At 41.1% G+C, this 20720-nt stretch overlaps 1 protein-coding gene across 10 annotated transcripts in view; it reads left to right on the top strand.

Annotated features, from left to right (window-relative positions):
- Positions 1 to 19454, top strand: part of chl1b (cell adhesion molecule L1-like b) — a 102592-nt gene extending 83138 nt beyond the window's left edge. For 8 of the 10 annotated variants that reach the window (XM_061785363.1, XM_061785368.1, XM_061785366.1 and 5 more), the window contains 4 exons: positions 2145 to 2324; positions 9665 to 9796; positions 10614 to 10686; positions 18224 to 19454. In XM_061785363.1, coding sequence (XP_061641347.1) covers positions 2145 to 2324; positions 9665 to 9796; positions 10614 to 10686; positions 18224 to 18428 — 590 coding nt within the window. In that variant the 3' untranslated portion in view covers positions 18429 to 19454. Of the gene's footprint in view, positions 1 to 2144; positions 2325 to 4457; positions 6903 to 9664; positions 9797 to 10613; positions 10687 to 10779; positions 10861 to 18223 lie in introns of those variants that run through there. The other 2 variants (XM_061785371.1, XM_061785373.1) reach the window with 2 other exon arrangements.
- Positions 19455 to 20720: the final 1266 nt, after the last annotated feature.

Here is a 20720-nt window from a genome sequence, read left to right as displayed (position 1 = left end):
CGATGTAGTGATGGGAAACAACTTACTCTGGACTTACTCTAAGTGAATCACACCGTCTGGTTCATTGCAATGACTCGAGTCACATGTTTGCAATGAGTTCGTTAATTCAAGTATGTCTGGAGTCCGTCAGGAAACCAAATGGTCTGAAAGTCTGCTGCCTTTTGTGAGCCCGCTAACTCGCCTTGAGTCCTTAGTGGCAGCCAGCCCGAAGACTCGTGTTCTCAATTAATAGAGACCTCGGACTCGTGTGTCCTGATTAAGTACAGATATTTGAATCAGTATTCCTGGTGATTCAGCAACTGACCAGTCCTATATAGAATAGTCTTGAGACACCTCTTAATCAAGTAGACATTAATCATGGGTTGGATTCGACATTTAAGTTCCCCCTGACTCTAAATTCTTCACTTAACTATTTTGAACAATTCTATGTTTCCAAATTTGCAAAAACTGTTTTACAGAATAACTATGCCCCAGTGTAAAAAGCATGGCTTTGAGAGGTGAATGAATGTGCAAGGTTAGATGGGCCCTAAATTGGACAAGGCTCTCTACGCATGCTCCTGTCCCCAGCTCACCGAAATGAGCTGCATTTGAACCAGTATCATTAAATGCACAAGAGAAAATGAGGATGAATCTGGTGACACTATGGCAAAAACTACAACGAAAGATGAACATTTCAAGATGGACAGAAAAAAAACAATGAGATTTCAAGCTGCAACAGATGAAAATGAATGATGTAGATGTATCACTAGCACAAGAACGGCAGGTTTAAGTAGACACCTACGCAAATCTATGTTAGGTTCAAGCACATCAAACTAAACACAAAAAATTAAATTTTCCCATTTGGCTGCTTATGGGCTTCTATCTGATGCCTTATGACATATGGTATATGTTTATTTATAGTTAATGTTTATATTCCTGAAGGTTTCCTTAGCACAGTTGACCTTGTATCAACTGTGCAATAAAACCATGACAAAAGTGCCCCTAAATATCTAAAGACACAAAAAAATGTACATATTTTCAGTGAGTAAAATGATCACCAACAATACATACAGCAGTAAAGCTGATCCATTTCCCTGCTCAGCGTGGTGCCAATGTATTACTCGCAACCCATTGCTCCCTTGTCTTGACGTGATCTAGTAGGTCAACTGGAAAAGGCCCTCTTCTAATCAAGCTGAAAGAATATATACGGTCAAGAATCAAATGACAGCCAGCAAATGTAAACTGGGACAAGGAGGGAAAAAAAAAGAATAAATGGAAAAGTAATCTGGACTAGGTCAACTACTGTGTCTGTACAAATGTAGACACAAAATACTGTCCAAAGTATTCCCAGAATTGTGGAAGGGGAATGTGACTCCATATTTGGTATGTGGAGATGAAATTGCTAATTGTTCCAGTGCTCTTGTCCATATCACCCATCTTTGTATTTAAAGTGAGTTTGGTTCAAGTACTTCCTGTTGCTTCCATAAGAGTGTTAGTGGATGTTAGGGAGATTTATGACCTCGACATATAAGTCTATGTTTCAAAGGAACCCATTTGGTGAGTTGGGCTGAAGAATGTTCACAGTTTTTGCTGCTTTTCACGAGAAAGAAGTGTCCCCAAAAGGTCAAAAGGGTCAGAAATGTCTTTTTAGTCCAAAACTTAATGCCCAATCACAATGATAGATTTGACTGATATCCTTGGTGTCAGTTGATTTTAAGCTGTGATCACACTTGTAGTTTAGTGTACTGGTTCAGACCGAATTACTGTTTTCATTTTGTGTCACATATTTGGTCCTGGTTTATTTTGCGTTCACAATGGCATTTTTATCATTGGACCAAACGTTGCCCTTGAAAAAAAAAACCATGTAAAACACATAAAACAATGGTGTTACCAGCTGAGATGTCAACAATCCTTTCTAAAATACTGGATTTTTTTAAAAAACACACAACCATATACTATTTACTTTACCTATTGTACTCGGCTCTACAATGTATTTGGCAGCTTTTTGCAACACTTTCCAAAGCTCATAACTAAATTTGATTCAATACATTTAATGAAAGGGCATTTTCCTAACTACGTCTTTTATAGTCAGTATTTTACAATTCATCTGTGGATTAAATCTCCAAGTGTAACATTTGTTTCTGTCAATTTATCATTGACTGTAGTTAACAACACAGAGGATGTCGGACAACTGCAGACTATCGACATCAGCAAACCCGATACAACCAAGTGGACCCTGCGGGACTTGGAGCCTTTAAGCAAATACAAGTTCCACTTGCGTTCCTGCACCACAGTAGGCTGTGGGCCCATTATCAGTGAGGAGAGCACCACCACCCTGGAAGCAAGTAAGTCAAATGTGGAAGCAACAATGTTTAAACTGGATAGAATAAACTGTTTTGTGCTTCTGTTACATTAGATTTATGGCAGAGAACTGGTTCACTATAATCAGGGTTTAGTGAGGCGCTTCACAAAGCCTTGTTTGTTTGTTTGTTTTTTTGTTTTCCAAACAGCATTCAGCCTGCAAAAGCTGAAACCTAGGAAGCAAAGATTTTCTTATGTCCTATTAAGTTATATTTGTGGACAAGCAATTTAATGTCTGTACTGACGCTTTTCGTTTGTCACTGTCAGAGCAAGTGCTTATTGATTAAATGAAAAGTGCAAGTTATGAGACAATCAGGAAAGAAAGAAAATTGCTTTGTGCAGTAATTGAGGGTTCAGATAATTAATTGCGCAATCATGAAAGAGACGCTGGGTAAGTCAGCATAATGATCCAACTTGTAGCATGTAATTGTGTCTTTGTGATGACATATCATTTGCTGAGGATTACATGGCACACCTCGAGTCAAAGCAATCTGTGGACTCGACTGTGGTGTGAACAGTTAGAGAGGAAATGAAACAGAAATGTATTTAAGTTTCAATAAAAACAGACCATAGGCATCCTAGATGACTAGATGCTGCTTTTAATTTACTATCACTCTGCCATAATGAACGTTATTGTTATTTGGCTGCCAATCCTGCGAAGAGAAACTCAATTGTCTCTCTGTCTGTGATTGTTTGTTTCAATGTTGAAAAGCAAAGAGAAATGATTACTATAATTGTCTTTTCTGTGTTACGTTTCAATTTTTTTACATCATTGCATGTGGAACAACTACAGTATTAAAGGTATTAGTTCCATATTCGCTACCGCCTTGTGAAAGCGCACCTTTGTTTTTTGTTGTCTTCTCGCTGTCGTGCTGCTTACAGTAAAAGTTGAATCGCTTCAAGCGGAACCTTTGATCACGCAATGTCTAATGTGTGCCAACGCTTGCTTAGCAATGCATTGGCTTGCCCCTTTTGTATTTTTCTTTCATTTATTTTTCCGCCCCTACAGCTCCCACTCGGGCTCCCACTGATGGCCCCAGTATGTAGAACAGTGTAGATATATGGCATTTCACACATACACGTATACACGTACACACTGTGTTAAAGCTAATTATAATACTAATAGTAATCCACAACTTTGGGCATAGTTCTAAATATAATGAAAATCCTGCTATGCCTTATTCAAGGGCATACTTGACTTGTTTCTATTATTTGGACAAAATGTATTTTTAACATAATTTGTGTGCAGATAATTGGCTTTGTGTGTTGTTTGTCCTTGCCATCAGCAGGAAGCACTCGATGCATACTGTTATGAAGAAAATAAGAACATATTTTTCTTAGCTCTAATCACCTCCTAATAATTCTTATATTTAGCAGTCTAAATGCTAATTAATTCTCTTATGATATTAACCTTGTCCCCGCAGTGATACATAAATGTGTGAAAAACTGAAAAAAATAAAAATAAAGAATCATACCAGACTAAATAAACAACATTAAATGTATAATTCTAATTTTGTCTTCCGCTGTAGCAGCATGATTAGTCACTAATCTAGTGAGAAGCCATTGGGTAGTTAAAAAGCATGCATTGCAACACTAGAAAGTAGTAATATGAGCCCTATCACAATTAATAACCTTAAGGTATATGTTTCTTTTCAGGCAAATCAGCTTCTCCCTCACCTCCAAGTACTCCCAAGTCTCCCATGACCAAATCCACTCAGTCCACCATAGGTAGAACCTCAGGACATACTGACACAATAAGTCTTCCAAAAAAAAAGTGACAGAAGTCTTGTCAGGGCATTTTGAAACGTGATTACTTGTTTACTGGACCTTTATGTTGTCTTCCTGTAAAGTAAATTATTCATAATTTATGAACATCCACATGGTTACGGGTTTCTGTGCATTAGCAGTGCAACATTTAATCAATTAATGGACAACTAAGCAATTATCAAATTATTCGACAACTAGTTCGCAAATAAATTAATCGTTTTGAGATCTTGTTTAACTTAAAATGGTCCAAATCTTCTCTCAACAGTAAATATTCTCTGATTTCTGTAGTCCTCCATGAAAGCAAACTGCCTATGTCCATCCATCCATCCATTTTCTACTGCTTATCCAAGGTCGAGTCGCGGGGACAGCAGCTTTAGCAGGGACGCCCAGACTTCCCTCTCCCCAGTCACGTTATCCAGCTCTTCCAGGGTGATCCCGAGGAGTTCCCAGGCCAGCCGAAAGACATAGTCTCTCCAGTGTGTCCTGGATCGTCCCTGGGGTCCCCTTCTGCTGGATGTGCCCAGAACACCTCACCAGGGAGGCGTCAGAATCAGATGCCCCAGCCACCTCATCTGGCTCCTCTTGATGTGGAGGAGCAGCGGTTCTACTCTGAGGTCCTCCCGGATGAGCAAGCTTCTCACCCACTCTCTAAGGCAGAGCCCGGACACCCTGTGGAGGAAACTCATTTCGGCCGCTTGTATCCGGGATCTTGTTCTTTCGGTCACGGCCCACAGCTCTTGACCATAGGTGAGGGTAGGAACGTAGATCGACCGGTAAATCGAGAGCTTCGCCTTTCGGCTTACTTCCTTCTTCACCAAAACGGACTGATACAAAGTCTGCATCACTCCAGACGCTGCAACGATACCCCTGTCAATTTCCCCCTATCCATTCTTCCCTCCCTCATGAACAAGACCCCAAGATACTTGAACTCCTTCACTTGGGGCAGGATCTCATCCCTGACCTGGAGAGGGCACGCCACCCTTTTCCGACTGAGGACCATGGTCTCAGATTTGGAGGTGCTGATTCTCATCCAAGCCACTTCACACTCGGCTGCAAACTGCTCCAGTGAGAGTTGGAGATCACAGCTTGATGAAGCCAACTGAACCACATCATCTGCAAAAAGCAGAGATGCCATACTGAGGTCACAAAATCGGACCCGCTCTACGCCTTGGCTGCGCCTAGATATTCTGTCCATAAAAATTATGAACAGAATCGGTGACAAACGGCAGCCTTGGCGGAGTCCAACCCTCATCAGAAGGAGTCTGACCAAACTCTGACTCCGGTCGTACAGAGAATGAACAGCCCGTTTCAGGGGTTTCGGTCCCCAAGCATCCCCACAGGACTCCCCAAGGGGCACAGTCGAAGGCCTTCCCCAAGTCCACAAAACACATGTAGACTGGTTGGGCGAACTCCCATGCACCCTCGAGGACCCCACCGAGGGTTTAGAGCTGGTCCACTGTTCCTCGGCCAGGACGAAAATCACACTGCTCCTCCTGAAGCTGACATTCGACTTCCCAACGGACCCTCCTCTCCAGCACCCGTGAATAGACCTTACCAGGGAGGCTGAGGAGTGTGATCCCCATGTAGTTGGAACACAGCCTCCGGTCCCCCTTCTTAAAAAGGGGGACCACCACCCCATTCTGCCAATCCAGAGGCACAGTCCCTGATGTCCACGCGATGTTGCAGAGGGCTGTCAACCAGGACAGCCCCACAACATCCAGAGCCTTTAGGAACTCCGGGCGAATCTCATCCACCCCCCCGGGGCCTTGGCACCCAGGAGCTTTTTAACCACCTCGGTGACCTCAACCCCAGAGATAGGAGGGCCCGCATCAGAGAACACAGACTCTGCTTCCTCATTGGAAGGCGTGTCGGTGGAATTGAGGAGGTCTTCGAAGTATTCTCCCCACCGACTCACAACGTCCCCAGTCAAGGTCAGCAGCGCCCCATCCCCACTATACACAGTGTTGATGGTGCACTGCTTCTCCCTCGTGAAACGCTGGATGTTGGACCAGAATTTCCTCGAAGCCGACCGGAAGTCTTTCTCCACGGCCTCACCAAACTCCTCCCATACCCGGGTTTTTGCTTCAGCAACCACCAAAGCTCCATTCCGCTTGGCCAGCCGGTACCCATTAGCTGCCTCAGGAGTCCCACAGGCAAAAAGGCCCGATAGGACTCCTTCTTCAGCTTGACGGCATCCCTCACCGTTGGTGTCCACCAACGGGTTTGGGGATTGCCGCCACGACAGGCACCAACCACCTTACGGCCACAGCTCCAGTTGGCCGGGAACGCCTCGGCAACATGGTCCACTCGGACTCGATCTTCCCTGCCTCCCCCGTAACATGAGCAAAGTTCTGTCGGAGGTGGGAGTTAAAACTCCTTCTGACAGGGGATTCTGCCAGACATTCCCAGCAGACCCTCACAATACGTTTGGTCCTGCCACGTCGGACCGGCACCATCTTCCCCACCATCGGAGCCAAATCACCACCAGGTGGTGATCGGTTGACAACTCCGCCCCTCTCTTCACCTGAGTGTCCAAGACATGCGGCCGCATGTCCGATGACACGACCAAAAAGTCGATAATCGAACTGCGTCCTAGGGTGTCCTGGTGCCAAGTGAACGTGTGCACACCTATCTACTTGAACATGGTGTTCGTTATGGATAATCTGTGATGAGCACAGAAGTCCAATAACAGAACACCACTTGGGTTCTGATCAGGGGGGGCGTTCCTCCCAATCACGCCCTTCCAGGTCTCACTGTCATTGCCCACGTGAGCACTGAAGTCCCCCAGCTGAACTATGGAGTCCCCAGCGGGAGCGATCCCCAGCACCCCCTCCAAGGACTCCAAAAAGGGTGGGTACTCTGAACTGCTGTTTGGTGCATACGCACAAACAACAGTCGATTTGGAATAATGTCCAGTTTTTTAATTAAGGGATGTAAATTAAAATGTTTTTAAATCCGATTCATCGATTATTTAAAAAAAATCAACTAATCAATTATTAAAAATAATCGTTACTTGCAGCCCTTGTGTGCATAATTTACTGCCGTTAGTAATTATGAGCAGAGTTACAACTGATACTTACGGATCACTTGGTTCGAATAGTTTTCATTTCACTGCTGTACCATGGGAATTAAAAGAGACAAGATCTATATTCTAGCCAGACGGTGTAGCTGGAGAGTGCCATCACTTGAATGGGACAAACACATCTAATTGTCAGTGATTGATTTGTTGGGCCCCAGTCCCCACTCTACACGGCAGTGTATTGACCCAACAGTCACCTGACATTTCCATATCATCCTCAACTGCCTAAGCAGCAGTACCGCAGTGAGACAAGAAGTTGTCTGAATGGAGAGAAAATGAGGAGAAATGTCCTCATGTGAGCACGTACTGGGAAGGGTGATATTAATAGGTCAGTGAGATAAATGCATAAGTGGAAGCTGTTAAAAGTAGTCATGTCAGAATATTTGGTGGCATCTCTTAATTCAAAAATCTCCTGGACTTTGACGCTGTATATTATATAGCAACTCCCTGTGGTCTGAACAACTCCCTGTGGTCTTTCGCCAGTATTTTTATAGCAAGCTGTGAAGTGCAGAAGAAGTGCAATGACAAAAAAATAAATAAATAAAAATAAACAGGAGACAGCCCAGGGATATTTTTAGCCCAGGGTCTGATGTCTGATCTTAGTCAAACTTGTGCTGGTCCAATGATTGGAATTACCATAGTCACAGACTAATCCATCAACATTAGTCAAAGAGTGTCATTTGCACTGGTTGGGATGGGCAACACAGACGCAGGTGTTCATGTGTGCTGAATTATCACCTGAGTAAATAAAGCACCTGAGCTGAAGGCACGACAGAAGATTTGCATGTTTGCCATGGGGAAATGAAGTGGATTGATGTCAACCTCCTCAGACAGCAGCTGTCAAGGCATACTAATGATGCACATCATTCACTACATTATTAGAAGTTGTTCCTCCCCGGTTGGCAAGCAAACGGCCAAGTTCGTTGATATGTCTAAATTTGATGGTGCAAATTAGAGAAGAGATTCAGACAAAAACTGTCAATGTCAATTCTAATGAAGCTAATAAAAAATTACTTTAATTTTACAAAAAGCAAATGTATAACTAAATGTGATTAAAAAGCCCAAGGTAACTTGCTATTTCTCCATCAGTTTATGAATTTTAAGCAGAATTTATATTATTTTATTGAACAACAGGTTATTCAATTAGCTAAGATTGCCAGTATATGTACTATCTGTATAACTTTATAATACTTATAACTGTATAACACTAATTTCTCTGTGCTGACCATTTTTTCCCCAAAATCTGTAGTTCTATTTGTGGGAAAGTAATCATGACACTATTGCTCAGTCCCCAGTACTATGTTTTGACAGATGCTAACAAAACTTATGGAAAGCATTTCTGCACAATTTGATCTTTGTCTGGAAGTGCCCTTTATTGTGTAAAGTATGTACTGCATCTGCTGCTTTCACACAAGCAACATTTATTGTTTTTTTACCAAAGTTTAAAGTGTGTCTTTGGTTTGTAGTTTGCACCCCACATGGATGTCTGATAGCAGTCTTCTTTAACAAACAAGTATAATAAGCGCTAGTCGTGCTTTGAAAGTGCACTTGGCTATTTGCTGGTGTATTGTAGCCTGGTCGATTGTCCAAGTTATCAACAGGACAGTTTTGCTTTATTTGATGTTTATTTTTGTTGCTTAATTGTCTTATTACTTCCCTGATCAGTCCAATAAATGTACATCATGTTTACATTCTTGTGACTGCTAAGAAATATCGCAGAGTTTAATCTGACACATTTTGGTACGCTTTGCAATTTGTATTGTGTGAAGACGAATGGAACCAGTATAGACTGTTGACAACTTATTTAAACCTAATAAAGCAAATTGCACGTGTGAAAGTGTACCCCATCCTGCCAAACATGCCACTAAGGCCATGTTTGCATGATATGAATGTTGCGAGTCAACATTTCTGTTTTAGACTGACAGTTTTGCACAAAGCTAAGAGAAAATTGAGTTTTCTGGCTTGTGTCAGCTGTATAACTGTAAACATCACAGGCATTTGTCAGAATGGGGTTCTTCCGCTGACATTCTTTCTGCTCTTCTTCCAAGCATCTTCTGCTGACCGATGCACAGGTTACTATATGTGTACAAACCTAAGATTAACCATTTACCTACTGACACTCTGCTCCTTGGATTTAATTAATCATGTTTTCTTTACAAGTTCCATTTAATGATTCCAAAAAGATATATCCATCCATCCATTAATCAAACAAAAAGTAGTAGAGTGAAATGACCTCTCCTTTTTTACTGACTACAGGTGCGTCCTTGAGGATCATGGTCCTCCATTGTCTGAAGGATTTAATTTGGCGGCATGGATCAAGGAATTCCATTTGTGTAGTGCTCCATACTTGATTAATTAGACAGGCGAATTAGCTGTTTAATATTAATACTGGACGTCGTTGTCGATGTAAACATTCAATCAAGCCGTCCGATAAAAAGGTTAAGGCGTGTCAAAGTCACTGAGTATTCTTCTCCTCAGGTCTTCCCAGCATCCACGGAGGAATATCTAACCAGGGTTGGTTTATTGGCCTGCTGTGTGCCATCGCTTTACTCACACTCATTGTGTTGATTGCCTGTTTTGTCAACAGAAATAAAGGAGGAAAGTATTCAGGTATGTGCTCACGTATATGTACACACAAACTTTTACCATTACTCCATCAATTGATTATTCCTTTATTATTGCATTTCTGTTGGCATATATGATGCTATGGAAATATCTTCTTTATTACAGAAGCTATTCAAAAAATGAATAGAGCAATATGTTATTTTTGTAGAACAAGTATTAGGTCTCAAAACTATGTAAATTTATACATAAAATATGGTTGCGTGTTGTGTAGTGATAGGAAATTAGTTTCTCTGTCCTGCATTTGAATGTTGCATTATTTACACACTCAGATTTTCCAGCAGCATTCCATACAATGTAGAGCCCACTGCGGAACAAGATGCAAATGCTGCATATTGTTTGTGCGTAGTTAATAATGACATAAGCTTTATGGTTATCTCATGTTTTTTGTCCTTCTACTGGGATCTCGAGAGTCTGTAATTGCCTTTATTATTCACAGCCTCAGCTAATGGCCCTCAGGTTGGTGTCTGGGTAGCATTCACCCAATCATGAAAACAAAAGGGATACACAGCTCAGTTGTTTGTTCTCTCATTAAGATCCCATTATTGTTGTCTCAAATTGGTATTATTTGTGTAAAACTAATAGGCCCCTGTGTACAGTGTAAATCACTTAATTGTCTATGTTATATCTAAATTGAAGAGGCAGAATTTTTCCTCAAAGAACCGCTCTCTCTGACCTGTTTTCAATCTTGTATTTAGTTTCACTACAATCTGAATGTGCAGAGTTTGGCTGCAATTTGTGATGGGAGCGCATTTGCAGAGCTCTTCAGCATATGTCTGACGCTGTTTCCTCATTTTGTGAGCAGTAAAAGAAAAAGAGGACCTTCATCCAGACGTGGAGTCCCAGGGTATGAATGACGACACATTTTGCGAATACAGGTAAGTGACACCCTTAGAGCAGTATTTCACTATCAAAGTCTCTATTCCTCCTCTCTCAGTACTACTCTTTATTTTTCCCCTATTGCTGCAAAGAGAACGTAACACTCACGAGGTTGCCACGGAGCCTCATACTTCTTCTGTGGAAGAATTTTGATGGTGCTGGGGAACTGGAATGTACGTGATAAACAGCAATAGCTTTGTGAGCCGTTTGCACATCAGTGTTGTTGCAGTAGTAGTTGCATCTACTGTAGCTATGGTCTATCATTAGACACAAGGTGGTTTCTGACCATTGAGAGCGAGGAAAGATATTTATCTGTTGAATAGCATGCTGTTTAACGTTCCCAAAAGCAAACATTTGGGAATACAGTCAGAGGAAAAAGTATGTTAACCCGTTGCAATTTCTTACATTTCTGTATAAATTGATCAGAAACTGTGGTCTGACCTTCATCTAAATCACAATGTTAAACAAACTGAGTCTGCTTAAACTAAACGACAGAAACAATTATGTTTTCATATTTTTAGTGAAAATAACAAATATTCACAGGCCAGGGAGGAAAAAGTAAGTGAACCCTTGGATTTAATAAATGGTTGACCATCCTTTGGCAGCAATAACCTCAACCAAACGTTCCCTGATAGTTGCAGATAAGACGTGCACAATGATTAGAATGAATTTTGGACAATTCTTCTTTAAAAAACTGTTGCAGTTCAGCAGGATTCCTGATATCTCTGGTGTAAATAGGTCTCTTGACGTCATGGCACAGCATCTCAATCAGGTTGAGGTCAGGACAAAATTCATTGACAAAATTATCTCTAAAAGTCTTTATGTTCATCAGTCCACATTTACACCAATTGTCTCTAAATGGAGAAAGTTCAGCATTTTTACTTCTCTTCCAAGGAGTCGCCTTCCTGTAAAGATTATTTCAAGAGCACAGCACAGAATGCTCAATGAGATGAAAAAAAAAAAAACACACAAGACTTACAGAAATCACTGGCACATGCCAACATCTCTGTTGACAAATCTACTATACGTAAAAAATAAAACAAGTTCATGTCCAAGGAGGAAGCCGTTGCTGTCTAAGAAAAAGTGCTGCACATTTGAAGTTTGCTAAAGAGCCCTTGGATGTTCTACAGCACTACTGGCAAAATATTCTGTGGACAGATGAAACCAAAGTTGAATTGTTTGGGAGGAACACACAATGCCATGTGTGGAGGCAAAATTGAACTTTTGAATTTGTGCATGCTTTACTACCTCAGGACCATGACAGCTAACGATCAACAATGAAAAAATGAATTCCCAAGTTTATCAAGATATTTTTCAGAACTTGAGGCCTTCTGGGGTCCAACAGTTGACAGGATAATGATCCAAAACACAGATATGCTCTCGAGTACAACCCCAGTTCCAATGAAGTTGGGATGTTGTGTTAAACATCAATAAAAACAGAATACAATGATTTGCAAATCATGTTCAACCTATATTTAATTGAATACACTACAAAGACTAAGATATTTAATGTTCAAACTGATAAACTTTATTGTTTTTAGCAAATAGTCATTAACTTTTATGGCTGCAACACATTCCAAAAAAGGTGGGACAGGGTCATGTTTACCACTGTGTTACATCACCTTTTCTTTTAACAACATTCAATAAACATTTGGGAACTGAGGACACTAATTGTTGAAGCTTTGTAGGTGGAATTCTTTCCCATTCTTGCTTGATGTACAGCTTCATCTGTTCAACAGTCCGGGGTCCCCGTTGTCCTATTTTACGCTTCATAATGTGCCACACTGGGAGACAGGTCTGGACTGCAGGCAGCCCAGTCTCGTACCCGCACTCTTTTACTACGAAGCCACGGTGTTGTAACACGTGCAGAATGTGGTTTGGCATTGTCTTGCTGAAATAAGCAGGGGAGTCCATGAAAAAGACGTTGCTTGGATGGCAGCATATGTTTCTCCAAAACCTGAATGTACCTTTCAACATTAATGGTGCCTTCACAGATGTGTAAGTTACCCATGCCATTGGCACTAACACAGCCCCAAACCATCACAGATGCTGGCTTATGAACTTTGCATCCATGACAGTCAGGATCGTTATTTTCCTCTTTGGCCCAGAGGACACAACGTCCAGAATTTCCAACAACAATTTGAAATGTGGACTCTTCGGACCACAGAACACTTTTCCACTTTGCATCAGTCCATCATAGATGCGCTCAGGCCCAGAGAAGCCGGTGGCATTTCTGGGTGTTGTTGATAAATGGCTTTTGCTTTGCATGGTAGAGTTTCAAGTTGGACTTACGGATGTAGCGCCAAACTGTATTTACTGACATTGGTTTTCTGAATTGTTCCTGAGCCCATGTGGTGATATCCTTTACACATTGATGTCGGTTTTTGATGCAGTGCCGCCTGAGGGATCAAAGGTCACGGGCATTCAATGTTGGTTTTCAGCCTTGCCGCTTATATGCAGTGATTTCTCCAGATTCTCTGAACCTTTTGATGATATTAGGGACAGTAGATGATGAAATACCTAAATTCCCTGCAATTGTACATTGAGGAACATTGTCCTTAAACTGTTCGACTATTTTCTCGCGCACTTGTTCACAAAGAGGTGAACCTCGCCCCATCTTTTTTTTTCCGAATGACTGAGCAATTCAGGGAAGCTCCTTTTATACCCAATCATGGCACCCACCTATTCCCAATTAGCCTGTTCACCTGTGGGATGTTCCAAACAGGTGTATGATGAGCATTCCTCAACTTTCTCAGTCTTTTTTGCCACCTGTCCCAGTTTTTTTGGAACGTGTTGCAGCATGTTGAAAACACGAGCGTCTGGATGGGAGAGAGGGAGAGAGAGGACAAAGTTAGGATTTGGTGTGAAGCTTGTAATTTCCCCAAAATTATTAGGCACTAATATTGTGCAGTCTGGCAAACACTGGTGTGTTACTCACGAACGTTGATCAGCTGGTAGATGGGGTGGTGGGGGTCTGTCTCAGTTGTCTCGGGAAGCACGGAGACAGGTTTGGTCGAACGAGAAAAAGGATGCAGAAAAATTAAACAATAACAAAAGAGGAGGAAGAAAAAAAATCGTTGTTCGTCACGCCTCGTTGGGGGATCGTTATCGTCTCTCTCCCCGCCTGCTTTCCAGCATCCGCTAGCAAGTTCAGAGAACTCACGTTTGGCTGGGAGCGTATCTGGTAGCTCAGCAGCAACTGTTCCGGAGGCTTAGCAGCGGCGATCCCCGAGGCTCGGGAGCCGGGTCTCCATCCCCAAGGCCCGCGGTTACCGAGCCGTGTGCCCGAACAAGGAAAGGAGAGGTGTGGGTGCGATGTTAGCCAACCAGGACACAAAGAGAGAAAAGACACAAGAGAGCGAGAAGGCGGGAGTCAGGAGGTAAATACCCCAGGGGATTGTCGAAGACGACCGAGGACCAGACAAGACCAAACCCATCAGCGTGAATTTAATTTCCAACTTTGACCCATAAAATGGGTTTAAAATCATATTTTAATATAAAATACCCTCAACTTTGTACTCTCTACTCAGAGGTCCAGCATATATATATATATATATATATATATATATATATATATATATATATATATATATATATTATATATATATATATATATATATATATATATATATATATATAGCATATGTTTATACTTTAGTCTTGACAAATCAACTGCTTATGGCTCAAATCACATTTTATGCTGCTTGGAGTCAAATCAAGACAAACAGTTCTTAAAATCTCGCAGCTGCGCTTGTAACGTTGACACACTGACACAGACATTAAGGCATAAATTTGGAATAATTCAGCAGAGTTCGTAAAATTTCAAAACACAAATTTTCCTTTGGTTAAACATCAAATGCGAGTTCACGGTTCGGCTTTGCAGTTCCTCTCAGCGCCAGCGGGTATTGCCTTGTCCCAGTAATTGTTCCTATTCAAAGACAGATGGTCCAGTGGGAACGTTCTGGGGGCCTCTGATGCTTGTGAGTTCAGACTTCTTGGTCAGATGTTAATTAGTTTAGGGTCCATTAGGTGATCTTGCGGCAGTCCCACAGCAGGGCAGCCTGGAATAATGCAGCCCATCACGTGGGGGGAGGTTATGGCAATTGGGTCAGCGTCACTGCAAATGGAAATAAATAAATGTTTCCATGATATTCTATTATATTATATACATGATATTCTGATGGGGGTAAGCTGCTTGTGTAGCTACAGCTGCCCTGGGGCAGTCTGGCCAAAGCGTGGCTGCCATTCTGCACCTACTGCCCCTCCGGCCACCACCAAACATCCAACGACATTTATTCGTAGGCAATGTGGGTTAAGTGTTTTGCCCAGGGACACAACGATGCCATGCGCTCGGGCGGGGATACGAACCACACCACCCACGACGTTCACATTATAACAACTATTCATGGAATTCGGAAACTAACTGACATAAACCAGAATTTTAGCCATTATACAACGGCGCTAAGTACGCTGGGAAATCCTCTGATAGCAAGCCGCCATGTTTTAATGGGGTTTCCCAGAGTCTTGACGGCTCACGTGCTGATAGCCACGTAGCAGGTGGAAAATACCTCCGTAAAGCCACATTATGAAAATGAAATACAAGGGTGCATCACAGTCTCATAAACATGTTATATAGAGGTAGTTAAATTATAGTATTTTTAAACATATACTTAAATGGACTGCAACATTTTAAAGTCATATGATTTTAAAACTAAATTGTGGTATGTAAAATAACAAAACAAAAAATTAAAACTAAATTGTGTAAAATGTGCATTATACACAATAAATTATGGTAAATCAACAACAGAATGGCTTCAGAAGAAGGAAATATGTGTTCTGAAGTGGCACAGTCTAAGTCCTGACCTCAACCCAATAGCGATCCAGTGGCATAACTTCAAGGGAGCCATTCACACCAGAAATCCCTGGTATCTTGATGCCAACGGAAGGTCAACTAGTTATTAAATCCAAAGGTTCACTTACTTTTTCCTCCCTCTCCTGTGAATGTTTACATTGTAAGCTCTATAAAAATATAAAAACATAGTTTGAAAAGACTGCTTATTCTTGTGATTTAGATGAAGATCAGACTACTTCTGATTACCAATCTATGCAGGGTTTATATACTTTTTCCTTCCACTGTAGTTCTGATTGCATTCACACGAAAGCTCTGTACTGAATTTATAAGTGTTACACAACAAGATGGAAGATGCCACAACATCCCTCAAGCCATGAGTCATGTTTCCACCAACTGGTACAGTTCAATTCAGCATGCTACTGTATGGTTTGACACGCTGAACGCAGAACTGGATTGTATTTTTACAATGTAGCTTGAAGAAGGGAGTGTAAAAGCAAAAAGAGCAATCTAAATACTAGGAAATCATACCTATTTGATAACGAAGTGTAAACGTGATTGTAATCAAAAAGCAACATTGAAGGAACGCTAGTATTTAGTTTTCTTTCTTCTTGACCTTTTATTTGAATGCACAGGAATAAGTGGATTGGCCGTTTCTATCTTAATATGTAAATTGTGGCTAATCTGATCGGTTCTGCTTGGTGGAAATGGGGATGTTGTGCAAAAAGTATCTTCCCTAGTTTTTGCTGGACACACGCAAAAGGATTGTAGTTTAGCCAACACTTCCTCAAACTATAAAAACTTCCTCTGGTCACAAAGCGCCTAACAGTGTGGTGTGCACAATTTTTTTTATAGACATTGCATCCTGAAGGGAGCTGTTGCAGTGTTGAAAGTCTGCCATTTCCTGTTCTGATGGCACTGGGCACAAAGTGCCCAGTACACAGCAGGAAGCTGAAAGCAATCAGTGTTTGATTATCTGTGCACGTTTCATTAATCCTGTAGTGGTCCAACTCATAACAGACTACCACCGCATGGGTTGTGGTATACTATAATTTCCCAATCAGTGGGATCTACACATCACAAAGGCAGTATGAAGCAAAATGTGTCTTGGTGTGAGAGAATTTTCACTTCCACTGCATGAGCAATTTGTATATAAGTCCTTAAATTATTGGTGAACTGTTGATTATGTAAGTAGTAAATATTTTTTTCAAGTTTATTTGTGTTTATAGATATAGCATACACTATATATATATATATATATATATATATATATATATATATATATATATACAGCATATTATATATACAGCATATATACATATATATATATATATACACACACACACAGTATATATACAGTATATATATATACTGTATGTGTGTGTGTGTGTGTGTGCGTGCGTGTATATATATATATAGTCGTGCAAGAGCAGACATCTATACAAGTACATTCACAAAACAAAAATCTAAACTATTGTCATAAACTATCCAATTTAATCTATCAGCAATGTTATTTGTTTGTTTACAAAATAGAGTGCTGAGTTTTAATTGACCTTTGAGATCTGATTAATCTGACTTTATAGACTTGGTTTTTTTTTTAATTTTGTTTTCTCACCACGGTTGAAAACAGAATTTGTGAAGGCAAATTAATCCATAGACACATATATTTTTGACGATGGCACATTGAAATCTTATTTACTTTGAATCAGGATGCAACTGTGTCCGCCATTACAAGGTTGTTGCAATAAAAACATTAAAATAACAAATATTGAAGTTGTAATTTAGATTAAGATTTAGAGTAATGATCATGTTGTGCAATTGAACATTATGCAGAATTATTTTGATCTTATTCCAAAATATACTACTGTTCCGCGGTAATGTTCTTGACGAAATTTTGATAATATGGACATTCCGACAAATTTGGACAGATTGTCTTGGGAGTGAATTTCTATAGGCTGGCTGCTCTGCTTTTAGGTCATTAATAGTATTGGGACAGAGACTTCAAATAGATTAAAGTTAATAAGACTCAATATCCATCCATCCATTTTCTGTACCGCTTATTCTCACTAGGGTCGCGGGCTGCTGGAGCCTATCCAAGCTATCTCTGGGCACGAGGTGGGGTACACCCTGAACCGGTCGCCAGCCAATCGCAGGGCACATAGAAACAAACAATCATTCGCACCCACATTCACACCTACGGGCAATTTAGAGTCTTAATCAACCTACCATGCATGTTTTTGGGATGTGGGAGGAAACCGGAGTGCCCGGAGAAAACCCACGCAGGCACGGGGAGAACATGTAAACTCCACACAGGCGGGGCCGAGATTTGAACCCCGGTCCCCAGAACTGTGAGGCAGATGTGCTAACCAGTCGTTTTAAATTTAACTTTTTGAAAAATTATCATATTTTGTGAAAACTATTAACAACTATCCAATTAAGAACATTCTATTCTTATTTTTACTTATTACGTTTCGTAAGTATTCGGAGAGAATACATAATCATGGGACCACATAATAAATGATCTCCAAACAATTTAAAACTGCACCCATTCAATACTTTGTCCAAATGCACTGATGCGTTTTTTGGAAATGGTAAACAAAGATTGCTCTCCTTGAAGCCTTTCGTATGTACATACAGTATAAATCCAGTCATGGTAGAAATCTAACTCCACTGTGCTTCTCAAACAGCGACAACGATGAGAAGCCACTAAAAGGCAGCCAACGCTCTCTGAGCAGAGAGATCAAAGCAGGAAACAGCGGGGACAGCCTGGTAGACTACGCTGAAGAAGACACTCACTTTAACGAAGATGGCTCCTTTATAGGCGAGTACGCGGGCCGTAAGGAGAAGAGGGTGTCATCTGAGATCAAAGCCACCACTCAGAGCCCGGCGTGAGCAGTTCAACTTGCATCCATCTTCCACCATGCACACTGTTTTCATTAAATCTGCTCAGAGGGACAAATGGAAGTGAACACAGACGTTAGTGATGCAGAGCACACGTTTTGTGTCTCATGCAATGCGTCATTGCCAATGGTACTGCCATCCTCATTTTATAAAGCCCTTGTTTGTTTGATTGCAGCTCAATGACCATTAATAAATACCTGTGTATATATGGTGTATAATATATTGCACGTGAAGTGTCAATGCTTATCATTATTACAACAATAAAATATAGAGGACTTGTTTTTAATTATTATTTTTTATTATGATTGTTATTGTTGTTGTTTTTGTTGGATCTACAATAAGTTCACCTCCCTGCGGAAACTTTGCCCTTAATGTTATTTTGATAAACACAAATACCTGTATATCAATTCAAATTCATTCTTTTGTTAGAGAAATTTGTGATTATTTTTTTTTGTTTGTTTCAGACATACAGACAAACTATTTTGTCGTTCATTTTCCAGTGATATTTTATTGGACATTTAAATATTTGTGAGTCCTGATTCTCTTGTGATGATAGTAAAAATGTTGTCATTATGCATCATAGGGAATATGGTCATTATTGTTTGTTTGCTATAACAGCCCAGTTTACAAAATGTCACATGATGAATGTATAGAATAGTTATTGATTACAAATTCATGACACTGATTTCAAAATTTGTGTGCAATTCACATAATATCAATGTGTCAAAATATTTAAAAAATTAGTGTTAACAAAAAGAAACACTGTTACAGTTGACACTTTGATTTTGTTATTTTACATACCACCATAGTAACTGTATTATTAAAAAAAAATCTGTCATTTTGCATGTTGAGAAGATTAATTTGTGTTTTTTGATGTATTAAATTGCCTTTTCCTGCATTTTTAAAATTATTTTTCACCTGTTGACTCTCTGAGGTCAGATGCACTTGGTACATTGCACCCCATGTACTATCTTTAGATGACAACATGGATAGATAAATAAATCTCCCCTTTCTAGAGCTACGTATCTTTAGTAAAAGAGGCAGGATTTAGCATAAATTAAGATGACTATTTTTAAATGGAAGATAGATTTTCCTTTTTGCTGTGTTACTGTAACCAATGTTTTGGTGAATCTTTTTCGGACAGAATAATGAAGGAAGCAATCTTGTTTTTGTGTTTTTTTGTTCCAAGAAATAAATCTTTGCAAAGAGAGGAAAAGGTACAAGTCATCACGAGTTGTCACCCCTTACTGAAGAGCAAGCAAAATATCTTATTCCTATCGGCAGACGGAGTCAAAGCCGCCTTGACGTCCTTCCAAACAGACTGGACCCGTCACAGGTGATCCCTCACCGCGGGAACCGCCACTGTATGATCCTGTTCCTTAAACAACGGAGGTTAGAAACCGTAACATGCCATGAAAGGAGACATACCTGTGGCGGAGCTGGTGAGGGAGTTGTGGGCATGTTCAAGCCACAAGAGAAAGGTGCTCTAGGAGGTGGGACTGTGTGCGGTAACGCATCGAAGAGCCGACTCCAGATTCTGATTTCCCTACTCCGTCTGGCCGTTGGACTGTTGATGGGACCCAGAAGACAGACTGGCTGCTGTGCCCACAGCCTTACAGAACTCCTTCCATACTTTGGAGGAGAACTGAGGAACTCGGTCCGAGACAATTTCAATGGGGATTCTGTGGAGTTTAAACATATGAATGACAAGGAGGTTAGCAGTTTCAAAGGAAGAGGGTAGCTTGGGGAGGGGTGCGGAATGGACATATTTGGAGAACCGATCAATAATGGTAAGAATGAAAGTGTTACCTTCAGAGAGAGGTAGGTCGGTTACAAAGTCCAAGGCGATGTGGGACCAAGAGCGTCTCGGAATAGGTAAGTGGTGCAGCAGACGAGCTGGGGCCAGATGTGAAGTCTTCCTTCGGGCACAGACAGAGCAGCCTTGGACAAACTCCCGGGTGTCTTTCACCAGGCTGGGCCACTAGAAGTGTTGTTGTACGAATTGGATGGTGCGGGTGATGGGGGATTTATTTTTTACGATGATGTCATTGAGTCCATGGAAATCGATGCAGGGGCGGAGAGTGGCATCTTTCTTCTCAACAAAGAAGAAGGGAGCCCCCACGGGGGAAGAAGAGGGCCGGATGACTCCAGAAGCCAGGGAGTCACGGATATAGTCCTCCACAGACTTTTTCTAAGGGCGGGAAAGGTTAAAGAGACGGCTGGAGGGGAGAGGGGCTCCCGGCAGGAGATCGATAGCTCAGTCATTGGGGCGCTGGTGGGGTA

Source organism: Phyllopteryx taeniolatus, chromosome 9, assembly GCF_024500385.1.
Source record: "Phyllopteryx taeniolatus isolate TA_2022b chromosome 9, UOR_Ptae_1.2, whole genome shotgun sequence".
Lineage (NCBI taxonomy): Eukaryota > Metazoa > Chordata > Actinopteri > Syngnathiformes > Syngnathidae > Phyllopteryx > Phyllopteryx taeniolatus.
The sequence above is the reverse complement of the archived record's forward strand: the minus strand, read 5'-3'. Positions and strand labels throughout refer to the sequence as shown.